Here is a 27,266-nt window from a genome sequence, read left to right on the forward strand (position 1 = left end):
AACATATTTACAGGACAAGACAACGCAGAGAACAAAATGGCTCGCGTTGGAAAAGGTGCTTGAACGACACCTTGGAATCACATACGGATCGACAAGACCTAAGCTGAGTCAATCCTTTTCCATTGAACAAGGTTCTTGAAAACGCGATGGGAGTCAAGCCGTAGCATGTCACTCGGATCAGAGAGGCCAAAAAAATGAGAAACTTGCGCTTAAAGCCAAGTCAATCAAAAAGATCCCTGAACCATGTGGCATAGCAGTAAAGGTGATTGAACATCCCGTGTTTAACACGTGTAGCGGTGCTATTCAGTGCCCGGACATAGAGTTCAGTTCTCACCGACCTGAAGTATCAGAAAGAATTAGAGGTTATTATAATGAAAAGGAAAAAGAACGATGAAATAGTCAACACAAGAACGATATATAAGATACACAATGCGGCACCATATACCAAGACGTTGGACAAAATTGATGCAATATAAAAAACGCACTTCAGTCCAACACCATTGGAAATATTGGAAAACTATAAATTTGCAAGCCGCAGGCAAACGGATCATGAACCTATAAGGAGTCGAAAAATATAATCTCGATTGCTGGAAGTGCGCGACGAACGACAAAGTAACGTGGCATAATAAGATACGTCTCAAGAGACAACCCTTTAAATGTTCCATCGACTCACAAACGTATTAACAGATTAACAGAAGGAATCTGAGAGTCTAACGAAACGGAAGTATAAACTGATCATATTTCGATCATAATCTCTGCTACGTGCAGAAAATATTATCTTATCAACTCGACGCGATTTCCATCCGAGTGCTTCGTCGCCGCTTCACGGCCTGCTACGTGCAGCAAACATTTGGTGACCGCGACGTGATCGCGAAAAGTGCCGTTTGTAAGGCAAAATACTGTCGCGATCCGTAAAAAAACTCGAGTGAAAAATGACCCTGGCCAAAAACGCCCAGACACGTGGCATTTACGGGCCACGTTGATCGGAAAGAGAACGGCGGAGCGAAGGGAGAGCTGGAGGCTGCAACCGTCACACCAGGAGACGAGAGGATCAAGCCGGACCTTTCGCGCTAACCCAACGTTTCGACGTGAAACCCAAGGCTTCGTGTCAAATCGCTAGTCGCGTTAACTAGTGCTGTTAAGTGATAGAAACAAATAAAGTTCCCGTTTTTAACCCCGTGAATTACCAACGAGTGAATTTCTTAGTGAAATCCGAAGCCCGCAGCTTCGTGCGAAAACACACGTGAAGCAAGAAGAAGAGAACATGTTCCATACTGTAGAGAGAGAGAGAGAGAGAGAGAGAGAAAGAGAGCGTGGGTGCATATGATGGTGGCGGATAAACGTTCCAACCAGGAGATACCAGACGATCAGGACACCTGGAAGCTACCGTTTGCTTAGGGTACCAATATGTACAATAGAAAATAGATGCCACACGAACAAGCATCATGCGCGACGATCTTGTGACTTCGACGATTTCAGTGTCTGCGCCGGAGGTGGCGGTGTGCGTGGAGGCTCTAGGTCTCCGCCGCCCCCTCCGTAGATGGCTCCTCAAGCGATACGCTCGGATCGGGACCACTGTTCACAGCCACAACGCGAAGCCACCCGTCCCCTTACATGGAGTTGAAGTTCAGCCCCTGCAGGTTGACCGCGCTCGTGTTCATGTTGATGGTCGCCGTGTCCGGGTACCGCTGGCGGGCCATCGGGTGCAGGCTGGCCGTGGTCGTGAAATCGACGTGCCGCGTATCAACGAACCCCATCACACCCATCGGATGCCCGTGCGGGGGGCACATGAGGGAGGTGGATGATGCAGCAACGGCCGCTGCAGCTGCTGCCGCCGCCGCCGCATTCGTCGTGTCATTACTCTGCTGCTGTTGCTGCTGGGCTTGTTGGTGCTGTTGAGTTTGTTGCTGCTGCTGCTGTTGTTGTTGTGCCGCGGTCACTTGCTGTTGCGTCGCTTGATGTTGCTGTTGCTGCTGCTGCTGCTGTTGCTGCAGGGACATGTTGAGCGCCGGGGACGAAAGGGCCGTATCGTAGTGTTCCATAGACGCATTCTCGTCTCCGGGTGGCGTTGTGGCCGTCGGGGGTGGCGATATGTTCGGTTCCAGCTTGATCCGGTTCTTAATGCTCGGCCGGCTGATCGGGTAGCCTCGCTTTTTGTACTCGAGCCACAGGGTCCGGTTGTTCACGCCGTACAGGCGAGCCGCCTTGCAGAATCCGATGCCTCCGAAGCGGACCGCCTCGAGGGCACGCAGGAAGTTTTCGTCACCCTGCGGATTGACGGATCGTTTCCGCTTGACCGGTTGCACCGTCCCGGTACCGGTCGCTCCCGCCCCGGCGGTAGTTCCATTGCCACCGGCAGCCCCGTTTCCACCGGCCGCCACCGTCGCTCCGTTGTTGCCGGGCGCTCCGGCCGCGTTTGTCGTCGTCGTGGTGGCCGTGGCCGTCCCGAGCGGGGATTGGTTCGGTGTGCCCGTACTGTATACCAGCCCGGCCGTCGTCTGGTCGCCTCCTGCCTGCGGTGACGTTGGGGTGGAAATGTTCGATGACTGGTAGCTGTTGACCATGTTGTTCGGATTGACCGAGATGATCTGGGGCGAGAAGGGATGCTGGTAGATTTGTACGGGCGTCGTCGGTTGTGGCGTCGTGGCGTTCGAGTTCGTTGCCGACGCGTTCGTAAGCGTATTCCCATTGTTGGCCCCGGCCGAACCGGCCCCACCAGTGCCTCCGCCGGTACCACCAGCGCCACCATTCGTCGTACTGTTTGCGGTGTTGCCGCCACTACTTAGCGACTGACTATCACCAGCTTGATGCTGATGTTGCTGCTGACTCGATTGCTGTTGATGATGTTGCTGCTGCTGCTGAACCTGCTGCTGATGTTGTTGCTGTTGATGTTGCTGCTGTTGCTGCTGCTGCTGTTGTTGCTGATGTTGCTGCTGCTGCTGCTGCTGCTGTTGCTGCAGGCCTAAATTCGTCTGACAGGGCGTAATGCCAAACCGCGAATAATTCGTATCGATTACCGTCCATTGCCCACCTGGGAACGGAAAAGGGAACAAGAGAGCTTTGATTATTTATTTGTTTTCTATTTAATTTCACATCGCGTTCGTTCCGTGTCCTTCCTTTTTCTATCGCCCTGTCTTTGTATGGGTTTGTGTGTTGTGCTATCATTTTTTTAGCATCACACGCTTTACGAGATCATTTAAAAAAAAGTGTTTGTCCCTCTATACAAATGGCAAATTGAACATCTTTTTCGAAACCGTCTTGCTCTAAAACCGGCTCAGTAGTGTGGGTGTATATAATGCAGGGAGGGGGGGCCAAAGGTGGGTTCTACTACCAAATGCACCAGAGGGGGCAACGATTTCACTTTCGGGAGCTGAACAACTTCCCCGTTTTTCTTCAAAGGACCACCCCGGCAAGTGGAAAGTGGACACTCTACACTGTCTGAATGAAACGGCAAAGAAACGTGATGGTTGTCTAGGACACCATAAAACAAAAAGTGATGGGAAGAAGTTACTGGGCTGTAGAAAGCAAAGTAGTTGGAGTAGCATGAGGTCATTCCATGCACGCTCTTAGTGCTACTTGAAAGTTGAACGATTCAACACAAGCATCAAACGATATCAAAAAGGTAAACAAAAAAGCCGAAACACTGTGCAAATGGATCCACCACACACGTACTACTACTGTGTCCGAAAGGTTCGTTCGGTCGTTTCCGGGATCAAACAGCCTACTACGCTACTGGGATACGAATGTAATCGAAACATGTTTGCTGCTTCGTAAAGCAAGTGGGACCGGGGGGATCGTGCAGAAGATAACGAACAAAATGGATTTATATATATCTATACTACTACCGGAATGGGTAAATGTGTAAAAAACAGAACGAAATTTAATCAATACTTCCGAAAAAGTTGACTCGAAAAGGACGCAATACCAATTGCTTTCTATCGGGTGTGTTGTTGCGTACAACTCCGATTTCGTTTCCTTAACCTTTTCCATCGATTGACTGTGTATTTTTTTTTCTCGTTTTGTTTTGCGTTGTTACTGTTTGACTCGTTCACATTCGAATGTAAAATTAAATAAAAAACAAATAAATACAGGCATCGTTCATGAAGTGGCGCATTTTTCTTTTCTTTGAAGAGATTATTCGCAGTGAGTTTGGAATCATATAACTATTCGTTTTTTTTTTTTTTTGAATGCGTCTTTCACTCTGTACCCGAGCTCTCTCTGTATCCTCTTTCGTTGCACCAAATTTTGCATTTGCATTTTGTCGGTCAATCATTTAATGTTACACATGGGGGATATTTATAAACGTTTGACAATGGGAAAAAATGGTTGGCTCTGCTAAATCATCTTTGGGGATCCGGTCAGCATCTTCAAAGTTAGTGTGTGTAGGTGTGTGGTTGAATTGTGTGGATGTTGGGTGAATGTTCACTTGTGGATATGGTAATGATGTGTATGCGTGCCTTTAGAGTCAGATGATATAGATGAGAAACAGACGAAGCCATTCAATGAAAAAGGTGTGAAAAGGTGATGGTGAAAACAACCATTAATGGCAATGTTATTTCAATATGCTACACAGGCAAACGGTACAAAAACCAGTACACATACAAGCGAGGAAGAAAATGATGTATGATGCTGGTAAAATATTTATATATTTTAAAAATGTCCATCGTTTAACTCCCCCTTGTCCCCACAAGTATGATTCAGGTCAAACAAAAACAAAGGCTTTTCGGCAGTCCATAAAAACAGAAAAGTTCTGCGTAACTGACGAACGAATAATCACATAATCAATATGGTCAAAAATGAAGCCATGTTGGCGGGAGCATTAAAAACAAAACGATGCTTTTTTTAAAAAAAAAAGAAAGACTCTTGAAACACTGTCAACATTAATTATGATTTTGCGATGCCCGCTGACATCTCATGTAACGAAATGGCGTACAATGAAAATGAAATATGAAGTATGAGAGTAGCGATTAAAATTGACACGTTGCTGGAAGCGTTAGTGTGGAGAGGGCAAGCGCAAAAACATATAACATATTAAAATAGCAAACTTATGTACATCATAGGCCTTTCCGTAAAGCCCAAACCCGCGGCCATGTTTGGCTACTGCAGCGTGCGTTCGATCGATAACACGCTCCCCCCTGGCGTAAAGGACTCACCGTTGCGTGATTGTTAATCGAGGAATATTAAATTACTTCGTTCAGGTAAACGATGTTTGATTTCCCTCGATGCCATTCGCCCACATCAAGGGGGACCAATGTTCCACTTCGTACCACGCAGCAGAACGCATCGCCGCAAACGGATGAAGACTGTTGATCCATGAAATGCGTCCTTAAGGCCAGTCTATCCAAAACTGGACGGCTAGGGCAGTGAATAAGTGGAAAATCTTCCCGGGAATCAACTCAATGCACCGAACCACGTGCACAGCCAGGACGCGGTCATGCATTGCATTGACTACGCATTCCTACGCAAGGGTGTCTCGCCGAGTGAAGGCGATAAAATCCACCTCTAATTACATCGTCCAAGCTCGAGCCTTTGTGTTTTCAGCTCAGCTCAACTTCACCTCGCTCATGAACTTCGGTGGTTTTCCCACTTCCTTCCGGTTCATTGCACAGTTGTACTCTCATCAGAAAACTCAATCTCTCTTGCTTCTGCTGGAGTATTTCACTTGTCTGTTTTTAGTAAACTACCTTCTAAGCCCTTCATTCAGACGAAGAAGGTAAGAGAATGATGATTAATTTCTACCGAATACGGGCAGCATCTGTATCGTAGATATTGAGAAAACCGACTAGCGACCAGCGTTCGAGCAAAGTTTCCGAACATTTTCTCGTTTTACAAACCGATCGTGCGATAGTGGTGGTCATAAATTTTCATAATTTATACTTCAAATAAAACTACAAGCGTTCCTTGTTCACTTTATTACCAATATACCAGCGTGCGCTGGCCCATGTGGAAAAGAAAAGTTTATTTCTATCCCGCACAAGTTTCACTCAATTGGGAGAAAAAAAAAAGAAACCATATAATCAAATTCCAGAAGCAAAGATAAATTACAAAGATAAACTTTTGTTCAAACTTGGTAGTGAACGTACGAAACACACCGGGTTAAAGCCAATTGTGCACGAAGAACAGAACCAAACCGACCACCATCACCCAAACACACTGCCATCGACGCGTGCAATGGAGAGGAGAGGTGATGCGAAAGGTGAAATCTTGGTAGAAGTTCACCCCGACCTCGATCCACCTCAGTGCAACAACAAAACCCACCTCGATCTGCCGTCACACCACCCGCGAGAATCGATACGACCCAACCAGCATCATCGGCAAGAATATCTTGTCTCCCCCTTACGAGTCTCGCTCGAAAAAGGATCGTGGAGCTGGGGAAATGGGCGATGGAAAAGTGTGCTCATGATCGATCGAATGCAGTCTCATCGCTGAACGAGTGAGTGAGCGGGTGAGTGAGTTTATTATGCGAAGGCAACCCAGCCAGATGGGGACGGAAATCGAACGGACGAACACAGACAGACAGCCCCGACAAACAGACAGACAGACTGACTGTCGAGGGAGATGGCACACGCTTCTAGACATGTACCCGACACGTTTGCCAGCGTTTGGCAGAGATGTAAGCCTTCCTTCTACCTGAACCCTGGGAAATTCACCACCAGCTGGAAGCGAGGCAAAACGAGTTGTACTTCGTGGAGCAACTTATGGAAAACCATCCGGACTCGGAGGAAGAAAACCTGGCTAGACCTGGCAGGATGAAGAAATCACCCAGGGAGGAGGCACACTGTAGCATTGACGAGCATATGCTCCTCTCACGACGCGGCGAAACTTCGCGGTTGAGTATTATTAATTAACTTTTAATCATCTTCGGTATAAGTAGACTTTTTTGGCACTAAAATATGCGTTCCGAATGAAACTTCTTAAAGGGAACACAAAATACCCTTCAAGCCCAAAGGGACGATCAACCCATGGTCGCGTGTATATTTTATGTAACTTAGTGCTGTTGCCTAAACATCTCCGCCAAAAGCATTAAATTTATTAAATTAAAAACAGAAACCAAGCGGGAGGAGAATTTTCTTCTTCCATTTCTTGGCATAACGACCTTCTTTTTGGTCGTTTCTGGCTGTTAAGTACTTATAAGACTTTTTTCCTTTTATGTACGTGGCTAGTCAGTCCTCTCGTACAGGGGAGGATCCGGTTTCGGTTGGGATTCGAACCCACGCCGTCAAGGTGGTGAGCCCCGGCGCTCATGGGCCGATATTCTAACCGAATTAAATTTGGAAGAGAATTTTAAACGTAGCGCATTATGGTTTCCTTCTTAATTTAAACAATTTTTCTAAACGCTTAAAATTGAAACGAAACAATTTTAATACGATTGTTTTACAAAAACCTCTTAAGGGCTTTGAAGAGTATGACAAACACAACTAACAATGTTTTTCTCATACTTTTCTCTGCTTTTGAAAGAAAGTTTCCTATATTGGAGGCGACTTCTCATCATCATTAGTATTTGAATTTTAATTTTTATTTAAATTTGCAACTTTGAACCAATAAGTGTGATTATTAAAAATGTTAGTCCTTGTTCTGTTTGTATGCCTGTATGATACGTTTTGATCATCAATTCAGACACCTTTATTCGCTAGCCCATGTCGCCAAAAGCCGGATAAATTGTTAATAGTATTACTGCCCCGAAATCCCGTCCGACCGAGTGACAACGCAGGCAGTCGTCAACTTTTGGCATCATTTCCGAAACCACATTTAGTCCACACCAAACGTCACCGCTGCTGCTGCTGTCATACTTGGCGCAACGTTCGAATCACGTCCCCCATCTTTCGAACCCGAACACCCGGGTGACTATCGATCCGAAAAATCAAATTTAGATGATCGTTTTGTCGCCGCTTAGCAACATTTTATGCAAAACACTGCGCGCCCATCGGTCTCCACATTCCGGCCGTATCTTACGCCTGGGCGCACATAAGCGGAGAGGCTTACGTGAGACAGCGGAATAGATTCTCCCATGAAATCCATCCCAAATTTCCACCACCTCCGCGCGCGCAACGGGAAACCCGCAAAAGGGTTAAAGAAGGGGTGTGTGTGTGGGATGGGCATTGCCGTCAGTTATCTGGAAAATACTGATCTCGAATCCACGCCACGTTTATTTCTCCTCCCCCCTACCCCATCGCGGACGGACTCACTCACCCGGTGAGGAGATTCCCGGGAGGCTGAGTATAGCGCCAACCAACACCCGGGGCACTAATTTACAGCCTACTCGGTCGGCAGGCAGTGTGGGGCCGGAGGGAAACATCGTGCGCTATTCTGACAATGCTTGTCCCATTTGCTAATAGGGGGTTGGGGGGGAAATGAGGGACAAACATTCATCTCCGGCATGGGAAGATAAAACGAGCTCATGGTGCTCCGAGGAAGAATGATTTACTAGGTTTTTCGGTAGGTGTAGGTGGGTGAACGAAGTGTGAACACACTGGGAGAAATTCTCATCAATAGCCTAGAGGTAAATATGGATGTCTAAATTGAAGTTTGAACGTTATTTTACAACACTGTTTATTTCTGGTTGTTGTGGGATGAATTTTAAATGGAAAATTCCACTGCTTATGAATGCAAATGAAATGAAAATCATTTCACCATGCACCATCGGTTAGGTTTTGTAATTCCTTTACACTTAAACTAGGATATTATTTAAACACCACAACCCCAGGTTGAATGTGATCCATTTCCCACACCGGGATTATAATTTTTCTTCCTTTCTTATCACCACTAGGCGCGCTCAGTCCTCCCCACCACTCGTTCATTATTTTTCCTCATCCTTAGAGCGAAATCAGATTACCATACCCGGGACGTCCAGACGTCGGAGGAGATTATATTTCTTTTCACTCGCAGCGAAGCCGAGCGAAACTCCAAATCACAAACATTGATTTCATCGGAGGGTAAAGAAGAAAAAAAACAAACAGAATAGAAGCAGTTTTCATCAGAGATGGGAGCAAGGAGGAGCAAAGGAAAGAAAATGACGAAAGCCCGAAGAGACAGTACAACAAATCAAACATTCACAGAAGAAGAGAAATAGGGATAAAAAAGGACACTGAAAGGCACTGCGCTTCGTTGAACCACAGAATGAGGGACAGCATTTGCCCGTCCTTATTTTCCCCTATTCATCCCAAATCGAATCGGTTGGAGAGTTCATGGCACCGGTTGAGTTTTATCAATTCGAGCAGGAACTGCAATTGACGGAGGCGAAAAAGCTCCCCTTTATTTTTATATGAAGAAGGTTCTCTTGGCGGGTGTTACGGAAGAGTAATAGAAAACGGTTCAACCCTACAGCTAGCTATGTAATGTACGCTTTTCAATTCGCAATTCGTATAAACTCATTAATTACTCGATTGTGCATAAATCAATGAAAATAATTGTCGGAATTGCTGCCTTATTGGACGCAACGGAATAGAACGCAATTCCACCCTTTAACATGCAACCATATTAATGCTTCTTTTACGAAACCTGGAAGCAACCAACTGTATTTTCTATCTATTTCTATTTTCTATCCCCCACCACCAATGTTGGATTGCAACATGACGTCCGTATCCTTGCTTGCCCGGAAGCGCGTGATTTCAAGGTTTCTCCCCCCCACGGGTGGTCGGTCGGGACGTGTTGGAGTGAGCTCGCTCTTTGAATTCCTCTAACTACCCCTTTCGGTCGTTTTATTGAAACGTCAAATCCTGATCGTTACTCATCGAAAGTTAAAGAAGGAAAATACTTGCGAACGAGACCCTCTGTTCGCTGTTTCATTCTCACTCCTTGTGGCAAAGTGTAAAACTACCGGTAGAGCGCTGGACACTATTTCATAAACGTCAACAGCATCATCACGATTACAAAATAAAAAGCTCCCACGAGCGAGTGAGAAAAACGAAACATGAACAAACCGTTCGGTGGAGTAAAAATTTAATTTCCATCGAACGAGGTCACGATATCCGATGACGTTTTAGAAAGGAGGGGGTGGTGTCCTAGCCTCCACAGCCAAAACGTTCGCGGATGACATTTTAACTGTGCCCGTGTGTTTGTGTGTATCGATCGATGTTGCGGTCGTTTCCGGCGCTCCCGAGGACGCGCGCACTGATTGCGGACGTACGTGTGACGTGCCAGTCCCGAAGGAAAGGTCATCGTCGTCGTCGTCGTCGACGTTGTCGTTGGCTTATAGCGGGCTTTTTACATGGTTGCAACCATCGCATCATCGAGGAGAGCTTTTGGACGAGTGTGAGTGAGTTCTTTTACTAGAGTTTTCCCTTTTTCCAACTTGTGGAGCACCCGCGGGAAGTAATCGGGCTGGGAGTGTGTCGGAAGGATAGAAGGATGGGAAAATCAATACCAAAACATCAATCAATGTCACCCCATTGGGTGCGCTTTTCGTCTCGCGGAAGGAGAAGTTTTCATCGCAACATCAACGATTCGCTGGTGACTTGCGGAGGGCAAAATGCAAAGAGTAATAAAATTTGCAGAGTTGTCTCTCTCTACATATACTATACTTTCAAAAATAAATAAAAAGCGAAACGCGAAAACGATTGCGAAGTTGGGATTTGGAAAGTGAAAAGTCACCCGAGTTTCCAGAATTTGTTGGCCGTATTACAGACAGGAAATACGATGCTCCATAAGAAAACGAAAATTAATCGAAAATGTATATCAGAAAAAGGACTGAGTTTCGTTAAACACACAAGAGTCTTTTGTATGAATCGAATAAGCCGGTATTTACGATTCATTTAAACTATGACTGCATCTATCTATTTAGTTTAAAATAATATTTTAATCACTTTGAAAATTAATTGCTTTCTAGGACTTTTTATTAACACAGGCGATTCTGATGCTGCCACGAAGCTAATAAATTGTTGTAGTAGCTATAATAGTTGCAAAAACTCCTTAGAGAAGCCAAGTCCATTTTTTTAACTGTTTAAAACAAGTTCTAATATAAAAAAAAATTTACCAAAAACGAATATACTGAAAAATGTACAAAGAACGCATGGCAGTCAAAGTGTTAAGAGCAAAATTTAGAGATTGAACAGCGTAAAATATCTTGAAACGTCAATTTGTGACCTAAATGTGCACGTTCAAGTTCTTTTGTTGGAACATGTTAAAATGATGAAGAACAGATGATTGCGTTTCACTTGTGTTAATTAAAAAATATTGGTAAAATATCGACTTTCTTTGAAAACCAACCCACATTTATCAAAAACCACAACTAAGAACCTTCTTCTGACAGTAAAAAAAAACATCCCGGACCTTCCTGTGCCCCAAAGGCTTGCTAGACATTGTCTCTTGTGATGCGTGTAAAGAGGCAGGATACGATCGTTTCGATTCGAACACACGCCGCGCTTCGGTTCTCTGGTTATCCCGGCGGCCCCTTGTAATCCTCGTTGTTCCTCTTTCTTTTTGCCTTCCATGTTTCCGTTTCAAATTGTTCTACATTTCAATTTGTTCTCTTGTTCGAATGGGAAATCACCATTTAGGATAGGAACGGCCATAGTGGTACACGAAACTTCTACCGAACACGATGCACAAACTAGACCGTCCTGCGCTCCTCTCCTTTGGAAAACACAAACGTCGCCCGACGACGTTATCGATTGAATGAATATTTCACATCACACCGTTCGTTGTGCGCGGGTTGACCGCTTTCCGTTAACCCTGGTTATGTTCCCTTTGCCTTGTTCCCTAACATTACAACACAGCATTCGACAAGCAATTGCTCCCCCGTGTTCCAAACCCCGACGAATGCACCGAATTTCACTGCATCTACCACCTCCGACCCCCGCCTTCTGGTGTCAAGGCAACACCGGGAATGGATGGAAAAGTTACGAAAAGTTCCCGAGGGCAAGTACCACTCTTTCCCGTTCGACCCCAAACGAACGAACGTACGTACGAACGGAAGCTAGATGGCGCACGATGGAGGAATGCACAATCGTACGATTGGGTTGTGCAGATGCACACACTAGAACAGTAGGTTGGGGTGGGTTGGGTTGAGAACGGTGATACTAAAATATTCAATTTATTCTCGAGAGAACCGTCTCGCCTTCACTCCGGTTCGCAACAACCTTCAACACACTACGCCGTTCGTTATGGGGGAAAATGAATTTCTTCGAAAAATGTCACGTAGGTAGCAAAAAAAAACCTCCGTTAGTGGAAAATTGAAAAAGAAAGCCTTATGATTGGCAGAGATCAACAAAGTAATGGAGAGAGAGAAAAACAGAACATTTTTCCGACGCATTGGGAAACTATAACAAGTTTTCCGATTTTTTTCCCCACGGGTCTATAATCCGCTAATGATCCCTCTCCCGTCGGAAGTTGGCAGCAGAACCCACGGCATTCATCGGAAAACATGCCAATCGGCTCAATCAATCCGAAAGAATGGTTTCGATTTTTCCAACCAACATGTCCATTTCCATTTTAACCCTGGGATGAAAACGAGCACAACGATTGCGTTGAAGGAAAAGTTTCGTCACATTTACGTACGTAGGAACGACCCGAACGACAATTAATCCGCAAGCTTACAGTTTCCTGTCTGTTTCCACACATCGGGGCTTTTTATCCAAAAGCACACCTCAACTCTTACGGATGGCCATAGAACAGACGAGTGGTCGTCCACTATGGGACACAGTACTTTTTTGCTGACTTTTGTACGACAACAACTCGTTCCTTGTCGCCAACGGATGCCAAGTGAAGGTAACATGGAGCCTCCGAAGCGCTGACTTCGATTAACCGGAGTCATCGACAGTCAGAATGCACCCCTTGCTCGAGCTCGATATCCTAACGGCAAACCCAATTAAAATGTCTGTCCCAAGCCCTGATCCTTCACCTCTCGGCGTCCTGTTGCACTGCGACTTTCGGTTTTAGCCTTGGTACGAGATGTGGCGAGGGAAATTGTTCACTCCCTTCGGTACTACAACACCACAACGAGGGACGCAAAAAGGACGCACCAAAACACGCTCCCAACGGTGGTCACTCGTTGATTGGTTAAAACCAGAGATTGCTTCCCGGCAGCGAGAACGAACCATCGGGAAGTTGTCTTCCACTAAGACCGACCCCAAACCCTTGTGAGCGAGCTGCCGAGCACCACCACCACACGTGTCATCCTCGACACGTTTTATGTCGACGGTTGCAACGTGATGCAGGGACGAACGAAAGCCACCGGAGCCATTTACGCACCCCGTCTGTGTTCAAAGTTCAAGCCCAGGTGGGGTATCCTTTTAGGCAGGCTACGATTGTTACGTTCCATGTTTCGGTAGCTCTACACTGCCCCGGAGGCCCACAACCAAACCAGGCGATTCCTACTCCGAGGCTTTCTGCCGATCCGAAATGATTTTAAATGGCAATGCTGCAAGTGAGAGATTATTTGGGATGGCATTTGGAGGGAAAACTATTCCTGAATCCAATCACACTCTGACTCTGATGTTGGTGGAAATTGAATTTTCGAACGTTCGATTTCGCACCGAACGTTTCCACTTGCAAATCCCACTTTTCACGTGAAAAATGTAGTTAAATGTCAACGGTACTTAGAAACAAATCATTTATCCTTCACTTTAGCTGAGCTCAGTCTGAAAACTTTCTTGGCATAACTTTCATCAAGGAAATAAAACTTACTACCCAATCAAATGTCACGGCATGGTTTTCCCTTTTTTACAACATCCGGTCAGGATGCAATAATTCATTAGGATGGAATGTTGTTGATTTTTCTCTTGACCTTTCAAGATTACACTGGGGCTCCGTTCCCGGAACACAAAACCAACCGAGTCACTAATCATGAACTACATCAGAGTGGTTGACTTTTACTTTGTTGTGGTCATCAACTGCTAACGACGCCGAGCCTGGGTTTCGAAATTATGCAACGCTGTGGTTTGGTCTGGTTTTCAGCCTGATTAGGGCTAGCATTTTCAGGATCTTCTAAAATTTGCATCGTTTTCAAACAATTCCAATACGGTGTTATTGAAAGCTTGAGGTGACATTCAGTAGAAAGCCAAAACCGGACAAAACCGTAACGAAATCGTATGGTAAGCCCTGCGTAGGCCATTGCAGGTACCTGTCACAATCCATCATGCCGTGTGCTACTTTTTTATCAATATGAAAGTTCTGCTGATCTGCGTATTGCGTCATAGAAACTGTTTACAAATAGAATGCATTTTTATAATTGAAAAGTCAATTCATACTTCCTATTTTAGAAGAGGTATCACTCAATTCTCAGCACATTTTTGGCTGGCAAACTTTAGTTAATGTATGTGTACATAATTAATCATTTTTTGGTTGACATTTGCGCATCGTTTCCGATAGAACACGGGGTTCCTTTCGTTTCCATCGGCAGTACACGCTCTAATTGCTTTTTTTACCCGTGCCTCACCACTTCATTTAACGAACGAAGCACAAAATGGAGCTTTTTTCCCTCGATTCACTCGAAACATGGTTTTGCTGGTCCGAAGGCGCTGAGTCGATGGCCACAGCCGGAGTAACCGTTCCAAAACCCCGATGGTCACTGATCGGAATAAAACAGCAGAGCTTGGGAGGAAAACGGTTATTTCTCTCTCGTTGTGTTTCCATCAAACCACTCCATTCTGGGGCATTTGTTCGCTGCAGATGTGTTTCCTTCAGCTCTCCCCACCCAAATCCGTGTGTCCGCATGCGGATTTTTATTTTAATGAGCACGGTACAATCCCCCCCGGCATTCCCTGTCACTCCCGGTCGGTTTCGACGACCCACACAGTAGTGCCCATATTCCTCCCTACCCCCACAAGGCACTTCACGCCGGAAATGAACAGCAAAGCGTTAATGTCAAAGTGTGGCCATGGCCCCCGGGGGAAAATTGGTGCGAGAATGGATATGGGGGGGAGGGGGAACAGCTCTCCGGCAGCGACAGGTCTCCCAGCGCGGGGGGGAAGGGGGATCCGAACTGAATAACATTTCAATCAGACTCCCAATAACGTTGAGGTTTAGGCGGAGCGGAATTGAGGACCGGGAAGGGAATAACCGGGTGAAGGTTTATCTTACCGAGAGGAACAAGGACGCAAGTGATTGCGCCATAAGCAGTGATGGGGAGGGGGGGGGGGGGGGGGGGGGGGGGAGGGGTGTTTGTGGAAACGAGTGAACCGGTCGCGAACAGACGTGGCGGAAAAACTCGCTGAATAAAAATGAATAAAATAAACCCAAATTAAACCAAACGCGCGGCGGAATGGAGGCGCCTGGTGGGGTGTGGGTGGTCAGCCCGACGTGAAGGTGGCTGAATAAAACTGTCCCCCCCCAACCCGCAGCAGCATGGAGCCGCCCAGTGGTTGACGTTAATGTCGCTTATTCGTTAATGTTTGCACGGCCCCGGGGAACGGGGCGGCAGAGGGGGGGGGGGGGGGGGGGAGGGGCTCGGGGAAGACATCGGAGCAAACGACATTTGATAAAATGAACGACCCCAAAATAATCCCTTCACCTTCCCCTCCCGGAGGCAAGGGGAATATTTGACAAGGGCATTGCGGTGTATGGGACGGACGACGGTGGGGGAATGATGATTTCCTCACTACACTCTCACACACACACACACACATTCGTCCTCCACCGTGCAATGGAAGGCGCCCCCGTGGACTCCTTCCTCGGCCGCGATTGGTGTGTCGGGGACTGCATACAATAATGATTATAATACGGAAAAGCGGTGGAAAATGGAACGAATAAAATAATGAAAACAATATCCACGGTACGCACACCCCCGCACTCTTCCCGTCAACGTGCGAATCAGGAGCAAATAAATAAATTCACAGAAAATCCAGCGTTCATTTTCATCAACCCACTTCCCGGTGTTTCGGGGAGAGGGGACGACATTTTCCGCATATTCATATCGTTCCATTCTCATATGTATACTTTATTATGATTGTTCCGGGTTTCCACGAGGCGCTAATCGTAAATTAAAGCGATTATAGCCGGCAGTGACTGACACTAAGACAGACCCGATAGAGCTTAACTATCTGTCAACTTAAACGTATCGAGACGTTCGTATGGAAGAAACGAAAAACGTGTAACTAATTCCATTTCACGTGACGACACCAAAGTCCATTCCATCCATTCTAAAATGGATTCCCTGGGATTGTGAAAATTATATACTATTTTAAAACCTTTAAACAAACGTCCATTCAGAGGTATAAACTAAAACAAAATTGCCAACAAACGTTATGGCTCTTCAGCTACTAATTAAACACTCCTTGAATCCTTTACATTGGCTCTTGTCTCATCGGCAACTCAACGTATAATTTGAATATAGGATTAACATACATTCAAATAAAGACACACACACACACAGACACGCGAACATTAAATTTAAATACACTCAGCAGCCAATTTAATAAAAAAGCAATCTGATTTGCGACGAAAGAGTGAGATGGGGGGGGAGGGGAAAAGGAAAACAGGCCTACATCCGATAGCGGAGTTTTTTTTTTTTGAGAAAAGAAAATAATCCGTGCCAAACCAATTGCCGTTCCCCGCGGCGGGAAGAGAGAAAGAGTGCCCGAAAGGGTGTGTTTTGGTCATCGTCATGATCATCACGTGTCTGATTTTAATTACAATCGCTGGAATAAATTATAATTTTATTTGCCATCACGGGGGCGGCTCGAGAGTCGGATTCTTCCGGACGCTGGACGGCTTGTTTGCTTTTGTGAGCGATTTTTTCTTTCTTTTGGCCTTTTTCTCTTGCCTCATTTTGTCGCTAGGCAAGAGGGATAGGAACTTTTTTCCGGAGCCAATTTTTAATTTTATTTCGCTCCTGTTTGTTTGTTCCTCGTTGCGAGGGTTGTGTCCCATTGTTTTCACGTATGATGTACATATATGCAATGCCGAAGGGGATTGATTCTGGGAAGCAGTTCGCTTCATCCCGGGTGATTATGTTTACTAATGCATAAATTAATTAAGATCAACACAATAAATTTACAGAAAATTCAATAACACCTAAGCTAAAATAATATAAATCGAACTTATTCTACTTCATATAAGTAGAGCCTTCGCACACCATGCCCACAAAATTGCCAATTTAATTTTGAAGATTAGACCTACTCTAACAAATGACGATGTGGAATTTTCACCACCAGCAGATAAACCTCTGCTGCACTCGAGTTTCCCGGTTGGCCCCACGAAGTCCTATTTTACGAACACAACAAACAACAACCGAGCAGAGCCTGACACAAACTATCCTTCCCGACGCGGCCACACTTCAGGCGCGACACTTTGTCAAGAAGGATTAGCTTGACGTGCTGCACCCTAAATGGGTACAAAAAGCCACAAATGAAGCCCACCGCAAGGCTCGTCGCCACGGTGCCACAACAACGCCAACGAGCGACGTTGACAAAACGGTGCTCGTTTTGGAGGCTTCGGTCGCGAAAGGCTGTGGCCAGTGTTGGCCCAGGAACCACACAGAATGCCACACCCTGGACGGCACTATGAAACGCCAGATGGAGCAACCACCGTAGTACAAGGTCATTTTTACATGGGAAAACATTTTCCGAAGCACACCCATTTATTGTTGAACAAATGGACGGAAAGCTGCAAACTTACACAGTACAATATTGTAAATATTGATTTTGGTGAAAGAAAAAAGCTGCACCAACGAACGCGCGGCATGAGATGAAAAACATTAAATAACTTCACCCAGCGACAACTTCGAACTTCCACTCGGTTCGGACAAAATCGAAGTTGGAAAACACGATCGAATTTCGTATTAACATAATGCACAAAGACACACACACATAAACACTTCAACACCAATCGCGCCGGGAGCGTATTCCAGAAAAAAAAATACCACGATGCATAATAAATGAGTATCGACATTTTCCATCGTTGATTTCGTTGACCGTCCACCGAAAATAGGACGTTTCCGGATGAAGTGGAAGCGCAAACAAAATAATATACGTCATAATAATAATAATAATAATAATAATAATAATAATAATAATAATAATAATAAAGAAAAGGGTGCGAATGGCGATATGGTCGGAAGCTTCCGGAGAGTGTCACTCCGAGAGACCGGACGGATATACCGACGTCCTGTTGGTGGGTTGAACCGAAACAGGATGTGCACACGACGCACTTCCACGTTGACAGGCAGAACGAACTACAACTACTGCTTCGATTGCGATTTATTGCGATCCATCGACATTCAGCCATCGATCGACAGGTTATATTATTAAGATTTCTTGGAAATAAATCCAACGATCAAAAGCGAAAAACATAATCAAACATGCTTGCGATGAAAGCAGAAATGTTCCAAGCCTTCCTACATTTCAATACATCAATGGACATATAAATGCACATAGTTCCGTGATTCCATTGATTGATTGTATAACGCATCTTTTTTCATGAACGTTCAACCGTTATGGATTTGATTTAATCCTTTTTTATGGCTACTTGAATTATGATACCTTCTTCATTTTAATTGAACTATTCTGACTAAATTATACTTTTACAAAAATTAAAATTTCATGAACATGATATGGGGACCAGGGACTAATATCACTAACCCCTATTTAAAGTAAAAAAATATCGAATTAAACAACAATTCAGAGAAGGAAACCTTCCCCATGTCGTAACGTTAGGAAAACTTCTGGTCAAGTGCTCTGTGCTCTAGCGTAAATATTTCAACGAAACACTTTCTCTCTAAATATTGAATAGCAATACTTAGTAATGAATAAAAGGAAATGTTTAAACTCATTGATCTTATTTGAATAATTATAATTAAAATTTATGGTTTTCGCCATAGTGCAATGACTGTACGGTAACGATAACAAATTTATTTGAAATTTTACTTCTAAGATTGTATTTGTTTGCTCCACATTATTCATCGCATAATATTGGCCATACTTTCCACTTAGCCATGGTGTATGTTTAAACTCTGTGCCCCAATTCGTTAAATCGCATCAGTGTCCTCGAACCAACCCTTCCCTTTCAACTTTGTCCGTTTGTTCAGCGACAGGTTTCCAGGCTCAAAATGGTTTTCTCCAATCAAAATCGCGTCACTGGAGGTGAGAAGGAAGGCCAAATGGGTGTTCTATCGTCGCCAGCGCCAATGCGCACCACCCATTGCCACTATTCAAAGCCATTTACATTCACTCGACACCCATCGCGCGTTTCTCCACATAGAACTCACACACGTGGCCGATTGCAGGCGTAAGAAAATTTCATTACAAATGCATCTCCGCCCGTCGCCGGTCAATCGATCCGTTGCATTCACGCAGGGTGGTAACAGGCAGCCACCTCGAACCCTTTTACTGAAACCTGATGAAAGGTAGACGCCACCAGTAGCCTCACTCCCGTCTTCCCTTTCTCTGAGTTCAATCAATGTAAGTCGCAGCCGAAAGGGAAGCCAGCGGGCAGCCCTCAGGTTCATCTCCGTTTTGCATAATTTAACCTCCCCACCGGACCAAGGGAGACAAAAAGAGGACCAAGGGAAACAGAAAGGGCAGACGTAAAGTACGCCAATTCTGTGGCCAATCAAATCACGATGACAGCCACCAAATGGAGCGAGAAGCCGATGGCGATGGTGGCGGATTCCTTTCACGTCCTTCCCATTTACCGTTTGCAAATATCGTGACTACCTGCTGTAATGAAACATAAAAAAAAATGAAGGCAACAATTTAACGTCAGCGTGTGTGAGCTTTGCGATTTTCCCCATGTTTGCCCCTTTTTTTTCTCACCCCATTTTTAAATGGATTCCGAACTGGCCTGCCCTTAGCGCCATCAACAATCATTAGTGCCGTAAAGGAAAACGCGCGCGGCGCCGATCGGGTGGGTACCGTACCATCTTCTTCTCCCTTCCGCATTCCCACATCGACACCACAAACAGCAACCGAGGACGTCATCAAACGATCGAAGGCAGAACGAATTTTAATCAGTTTCCATTCCACGCAAACAAAGCAAACAACCCGACCGGGACGTTGGCCACGGTGTGTGCAAGCCTGTGTGTGTGTGTGTCCATGCGTTCGGTTGTGACGACGCAAACAATCCGAGCGAACGAAGGACCAGGATGGCAAACAAATACAAACTACCGAAATGCACTAGAGCAAAGCGAACGCGAACACGAGAGGGAATAATTTTCCACGCGCGAGTTTGACGGTGTTTGTTGATTTCGGTTAGGATTTTCACTTGATTCCGGCCAATTTATTTTATTTTGTTTTTATCCGTATTCCTTACTACCGCTTGCGTTGGGCGAGATTCAATTTTTCAATTTGCGTTGATCCTTTTTGTAAAAGTGTATGAGTGTTAGGGTGTTTTATAGTTGAGTCATGGTCAACAGGCAAGTAGAAAGGGCGTAAATTTAACCAGTTCCCGACTGGGTGGGGTATTTGTAGCTAACTTTTTGTTGGTTACAAACGTTGCTTTTAGTTAGCGCGTTTGGCTTTTTGATAGCTTGTGCAAAGCCCAAATCGTTGTCTTTCGTCACATATTGATCTAATTCGTGCCAGAAGGGGGATTTATCGCCATGAAAGACATGTATTTCCAGAAGATTGTATTTATCTGTGCATCAAACATTATGGATAATAAAATATTCAATAATCCTAAACTTCACAAAACTTTCAAGATAACAACGATCTAACTCAAGTAAAACTACTAAGCAAAACTCCAAACGGGTTACTCTCAAAAGATAGTGTAATTTGATCATCGAAAGCCAAAAACTGCTTTTAGGAAAATAATCGAAAATAATAATAAACCGTTCCTATGAAATTCCAGTACACAATTTAACACAGCATCATTCTTTAATGACTAACCCTTATATTATCTATTAGTTCAAACGTGTCATATCAGTAACCCAAACCAAACAATGATGTACCGAATTCATTCACAGATCAAATTCGCTCAAATATCGATGTCCTTAAAATGGTATCCATCATTTGATTTGCCGTAACTAAATGGATCGAAATAACGGTTGGAAGCCCGTCGACAAACCATTAGCACATCCCTATTGATTTTCCCAAATTGATTTTGCTTGATTGGAAGTGTGTTACCCGATAGCCATGCGGTCGGTGTGCGCTGATTTGACTGACGCATAAAGGGAATCCCAATTTATGCTAACTAATTTCGTTCAGCTTCCAACAGTTCATACACACTCGCCACACAAACGCCAATGGAAAGTAAATAGATCCTCGCTTTGCGGAATTTTCATTCCAACTACTGCCCATCTCTCATTACATTATGCATGATCGAGCGGATGAAGCACTACCTTTTCGCATCGCACACATTGCACACGTTTGTTTATTGCGAAATGATTTCTTTTTTGTTCCATAATTTCCACCCAGATGTACAAATGCGCCAATACTACCCCAACCGTGTTGGTGCACATCCCGGGCAATAATTCAATGGAAAGTGACCGTAGAAAACGGATGAGGCAATTTATTTACAACACTGTTCTCCAATTCCACTTCCCGGCCAGGGGTACAATTTCTCTTTTTAATTGCATTTGCCATGGAATTCAATTTGTGCAGCGGATCGAATTCGGCAAACCGAAATGTCATTCTTCCGTTACTCCCAACCACATCACGATGGAAATAATCGTGGGCGTGTGATAAAATTAGTGGCATCAAAAATGGCTGACCGACAGCACTGTCGCCATTGAAAATGTATTATTGAAGGGTTATAAGATGAAATAATAAAACAATCATACTATTTTTAGGGCCATGAAATAGTTGAACTTTTGAATGGGAAGCAATTTTGCCTGTGCAGTAGTGTATGATAAAAAGTGATTATTCAAGTGAACGCCTTTTCCGGTTCACACAGTTGTTAGAACACCAACGATATCACATTAATTGAAAGCAGAATGAAACGATTCGTTAAAGGATGTGTGTGTGTGACAGGAACAGTTTCCGGCGGAATTGTAAGTAGGAGAATGTAGGTGAAAACATTTAGCACGAAATGAAGGATGATGAGTATAATGCAAAATTACAACAAACGACACGACGAAGACGACGGCGAGAGGCTGAATTTGACGAAAAGTAAGGACATGAACGTGTTTAGAAAGGTTTTAGAGGACACAAGCGAAGGGTCGGTTCACCCTCTGCCCCCGTATCCTGGAGGTCGGAGGCTCAGAGCATGGCCATGGGCAGTGGGGATCTATAGAGCCACTTCGCTTGCATCCTCCGGAGGAACAGGGCGGCCGTCACTCACCGGTGTGTTGCGATTGCGATTGCGTAATGTTCACGGCCGTCGGTGTCGTCGAGATGTCCATCGGTATGGTCTGCGTCACGCCGCTCAGGTCTTCCGTTTTCTGCCGAAGGAGAAGGAGAGGTTAGTAAAGCGGAGGAGCGGATATAGCTTTCGTCATTCGTGGACAACGAAATTACGTACGATAATGCTCGGCATATGGTGACCCGTCTCGTCGACACTCTCCTGCGAAGACTCGTGCTGCTGCTGGTCAACATCCGAGCTCGGGCTTTCCTTGATGATGCGGATGTTGTTGCCGGCAACGGCGGCTGCGGCTGCGGCGGCCGCGGCTGCAGCGGACGCGGCTCCCAGCGCCAGCGCCCCGTGCGCCGTCGTCGTGCCGTAGGATATGTTGTCGACCTGTTGCTGGATGTGCAGATGGGGCACCAGGTTTAGCGTGGTCCCGTCCCCACTGCCACCGTGCTCGTCCGCCTGCTGTTGGGCGGCCGCGGCGGCTGCTGCTGCCGCCGCTACTGCGGCCGCCTGCTGTTGAGCCGCCGCCGCAGCTACGGCGGCCTGTTGTTGCTGCTGCTGTTGCTGCTGTTGCTGCTGAAGCCGCTCGGTCGAAAGGGAACCGGAACCGGTGGAGGTCTTTCGTAACCGCTTCCTTCGAGCCGCCGGGGACATGTTGGTTTGGGGGGAGGGAGATCGCCTTAGCTGGGGTTGTTGGTGCAACTGCTGCTGCTGTTGCTGTTGTTGCTGTTGCTGCTGCTGCTGCTGTTGTTGGTGATGATATTGTTGCTGCTGGGCTTGCTGTTGATGATGTTGTGCCTGCTGTTGCTGCTGTGCTTGCTGCTGCTGCTGCTGTTGTTGCTGCTGCTGTTGAGATTCAGCACTGCCCCATATCGCGTCACCGGCCGTTCCCGCCACGACAGCGCCCGCCTGTATCAGATCCGACGGATCGAGCTTGCTCAGGTCCGCCTTGCACACGGCCGACGCGTCCGGCATCTCCGCCAGGCCCTTGATTTTCAGCATCTCGGCCGTCTTGAGCACCTGCGGTAACTGCTCGGTCGACACGTTCACCTCGCCGTAGTACATGAAGTCCACCATCGTCTTCAGGTCGTTGTACTGCACGTCCTTCAGTATCACGATCGGGTGCTGGCAGGGATTGGCGGTGAACAGGGACTAAAATCAAACAGGAAAGCACAAACAAACAACGCAGATTAATTTCGTGTGTCACCAGCATACCAAAAAAAAGAAACCCAACCCAAAAATCAATAAATTCTTCAATCTCCGTAAATCGCGTCTTCGCGATACGACAACACGTGGCGAAACATATCCTTACACCCATCCCTACTCTACCCTCCTGAGACACATTTTCCCCCTCCATTTAATTCACTTTTCTCCCTTTTCCCTCCCAGCCAACGAAATCGTTTCCAATCGTCCCCTTTTTGAAGGGTGAGATCAGATTTTCCCCGTTCATATCCCCTTATAACCGCTGGCGGCGTCGCCGGGAGATTTTTCACGCAATATTTTACACCCTTTCGGGTTCGACTTTTCATCCCTTTTGAGATGTGGAAGAAAATAGCTAAAGGGGGGTAATAATTCACACCCCGAAAGGATATATGGGACGCCAATCTATGGGCGGGGAAGAAATTGTGATGCAAAAGAAATGTGGATTTTTTTTTTGACAAGGCATATTGCTTAAACACAACGGAAAGAAAACAAAAACAACACACATTGCACCAGATTTTTGGGAAGGAGTTGTTTGGACTAGGGAGCAAGAATTAGTTTATTCTATTTACAACAACGAAGAGAGTTTTCATAACACTACACGACTTAGTAGTTTTTGATAAGACAACAAAAAATGAAGTTGAATGTCCCACTGAATGGCAAAAAGGAATGTTGATTGATGAAATCAATCGCTCAAATGTGTGTTATTTCAGTTGAAACAAACAATTTCTTTTTCTGACGAAGATTTAATTTATTTAAAAGTAATTTTACAAAGTCGAAATTTCCTTCAATTTAAAAAATAAAGTAAAATTTCCAGCAGATTACTAAGGAAGTAGTGTGAAACCATGTTTTTGTACATGGTTGCGGTTTAATCAAAGTTTAACTTCAGTTCACCAAAGTGCAGACCAAAAAACGGCAAAAATCGATACCGACTCGACACACTTGCGCACAATTGAAAGAAATTGCCATCGCATGAACGCGGACCTATTACGGGCCGTATTTATCATCCTCCCACACACACGAATGCGCCTACGAAAACGAGATTAATTATTTGCCGTTCCACAGCTCCCATGGCAGCCGGAAAAAAGGGCCCCAACTGCGCTTTTGGGCCGTCGTGTTTTCCAAATACTCATCATTAATACGCGTCACGAGACGAGGTGGACGAAATCGTTCGTGGCATGAACGCCTTCGCTGGCACGAAGAAAAAGGGTTAGCCATTTTGTTTTCAGCTTAATTAAACGCCAACCCTTTATACGGCGACGACGCCAGTGCGTGAACTTTTCGTGTTGCGGAAGGAATATTCCGGAAGATCCGCTATCCGGGATAGCGCTGTCCCCATGGGAATGCTAATTTAATGTATCGCGCGAGCACGGTGATGATGTGCTCGACGAATGGAATGGTTTTAATCCGCCCTTTGATGGTTCCCGGTTTGTCCCTGATATGTGTTTGTTCAAATGGCGCACGCTGGAAAGTGCTCGTTGACGTCCGGCGAAACCCGTTAGGGGAAACAAACACCACTAACTCAACAGCAGCTACATTTTATAGAAATAAATTTCTACGATACATTAGAATGCAAGGATGGGGCGGGTTAGAATGAAGCAGAAAAGAGTTAACAAATACCAAATGAAATTACAATTGTTCAAAGGAGAACAATAGGGAAATCAGCGCGCCAACTAATGCTTACTCCAGACGGCGAAGATACCGGTTTCTGGTTCGTTAATCCCGACAACACAACCCGGCAACCCATTATCACGAAAGGAAGGAAGGATGGCCCTAAGAAAATATCAGACGGAATTATTCTTTCGAAACGGAAAAAACACACACAAGCACCACTTTCACCATCACCTGCGAGAGCGAGGGAAATGGAACCCTTCAAATAAATGCAAATGTGCTGTCTTGGCGGCTGAGCGAGCCTTGAAAGGGAGACGACACACGAAACGAAGCGGTCCTTCCTTGCCAAGCATCGAATTCAATTTCAGGGCATCAATCAAATGACTTCGACAGAAGCTCACCGGCATACATCACACTGCCAGACGTGAAGAAGACGAGGACGAACGGAGGGGGCAAAATGAGATGGAATTGTTGTCTTGCAAATTCCATTTCAAACGGAGAACAAGCGAGACCAAGAGACTGGCTGGAGGGTGGGTTGATTGGAGCTATTTGTGGGACGCCAGGCCATTCTTCAGTGAACATGTCGTCCAATGTCGTCTAAAATGTTCGTGATGGGCAGAAAGGGAGGGAGTGTTGCCCGTTGGTCAAACCCGTGGGAGGAGGTTTGCCGAAAACGGCACTTAATTACGGCTAAAATTTAATTATTTCCTCCATACGCCAATCATTTGTCGGGTGCCAAATAGGAACTCTTCAAATGTTGCTGGCGTTTTTTTTCAAAACTGGAAAATAGGCGAGAAAAAACGGAAATGTTTGGGGCTTTTGAGGTAAAACCAAAGCCAATACCGGGAGGATCGGTGAAAAAGATAAATCAATCAATTGAGTGCCAGGGTCCTTTTTAGCAGCAACAAAAAATCCCGATAAAACACCTCAAACCTCAAGAACTTAACTTGTTTATGGTAAGCTTCCATTTGGTTTTCTCCACCCTTGAAACAAAATGCATTTAACAGAATTGAATTTATATCCCCAGCATTTGTGTATCTTAACTTGGCAGATAAGCTTTACAGTACAGCCGAAAACATTTACGCTGCCCCATCGATCCTGGCTTCGTTCGCAAACAATCATTCAAACAACTTCATCCCAAAGCTCCCTCCCTCCCTCCACGTCAACAGGACGAAAACCTCGCTCACCTGAAAGTAGGAACTGCACGCCGAAAGGACGACCTTGTGCGCCTGCAGCTGTCGTCCTTCGGCGGCCAGCGTAACATCGACCAGGCTCTCATTGTGCAGCAGCGTCGAGAAGACCGAGATGAAGTTCGGCTGATGGTTGTTCCACCGGAGACAGTACTGCTGCACGGACATCATTCACGAGCCGTTTTGGGGGGGTGGAGGAAGGGTGGTGCGAATGGTGGGTGTGATGGTCGGCCAGAGGAAGACCCAACGATGTGCTCCACTAGCAGGCGTTTGGGAACTTCCCGCCAACCGATGCCTTGGCTCGGGCTCCTTAATGCTGCACCATTAAGTTGGGGTAAATGCTGAAATGGAAGGAAAGAGAAAAACAAATAGTATCAATATAGCAGTTGTGGCGTTGAATATGTTATGGCATTGGGAACCAAGGCATGGTGAGCCATTCTTTGAAATGATTAATGCTTTCTACAATGGTGATAAAATAAACCGGTTAACAACAATAGGTAAAATTAACAAATTTTAGGAAGCTTTAGCAGTGGTTGGGAAACAACCAAAACTTTTATATTTTATTGCACAATTTGTTTGTAACTGAAAAGGACCGTTCTCTATTTTCCACGCTTTTATATACATTTTTCCATCTATCATTACCCAAAACGAAAATTGAAAACCAAGGAGTTTAAAACACATAACCAGTAAAGTGTAACTGAAAACAATAAAGAAACATTCCTGCTATTGTGAAAAACCGACAAAGATAATATACGAATAATAGAAATAAGATGTTTGACCTATTCTTTTGAATGTCATACATATGAGTCGGTGCCCATGGCGCAGCGGTAGCGCAAGGAAACACCACACCACAGGTGTGGGATCGAATCTCGAGTCTGGCACCCTCCGATCTATAATATACCGTCTTTCGGTCACACAAACTCTCTTCGGAGAGAGGCCTTGTCCCACTAGGGGATGTCGTGCCTCATAAAAAAAAAAATACATATGAGTCCTGTTTAAAGATTTATTAAAGGACGGCAACAGAAAAGTTGTATAAACATTAGATTTTGAAAAATACAATAGTTCGCTCAACGAAAACAAATTCACAATTCAGTTCAATATTTT

General features: G+C 45.3%; 1 protein-coding gene across 1 annotated transcript; it reads right to left on the reverse strand.

Moving 5' to 3' along the window:
- Window positions 1-1,378: 1,378 nt before the first annotated feature.
- LOC131282704 (ecdysone-induced protein 74EF) lies at window positions 1,379-26,333 on the reverse strand. The gene is made up of 4 exons (XM_058312235.1): window positions 26,160-26,333; window positions 22,333-23,313; window positions 22,153-22,252; window positions 1,379-3,031 (listed from the first exon to the last, which is right to left on the reverse strand). The coding sequence occupies exons 1-4, from the start codon at window positions 26,331-26,333 to the stop codon at window positions 1,611-1,613; spliced, it is 2,676 nt and encodes an 891-aa protein (XP_058168218.1). The 3' UTR covers window positions 1,379-1,610.
- Between the last annotated feature and the right edge of the window lie 933 nt (window positions 26,334-27,266).

This window comes from Anopheles ziemanni, chromosome 2 (genome assembly GCF_943734765.1).
Source record: "Anopheles ziemanni chromosome 2, idAnoZiCoDA_A2_x.2, whole genome shotgun sequence".
Classification (NCBI taxonomy): Eukaryota; Metazoa; Arthropoda; class Insecta; order Diptera; family Culicidae; genus Anopheles; species Anopheles ziemanni.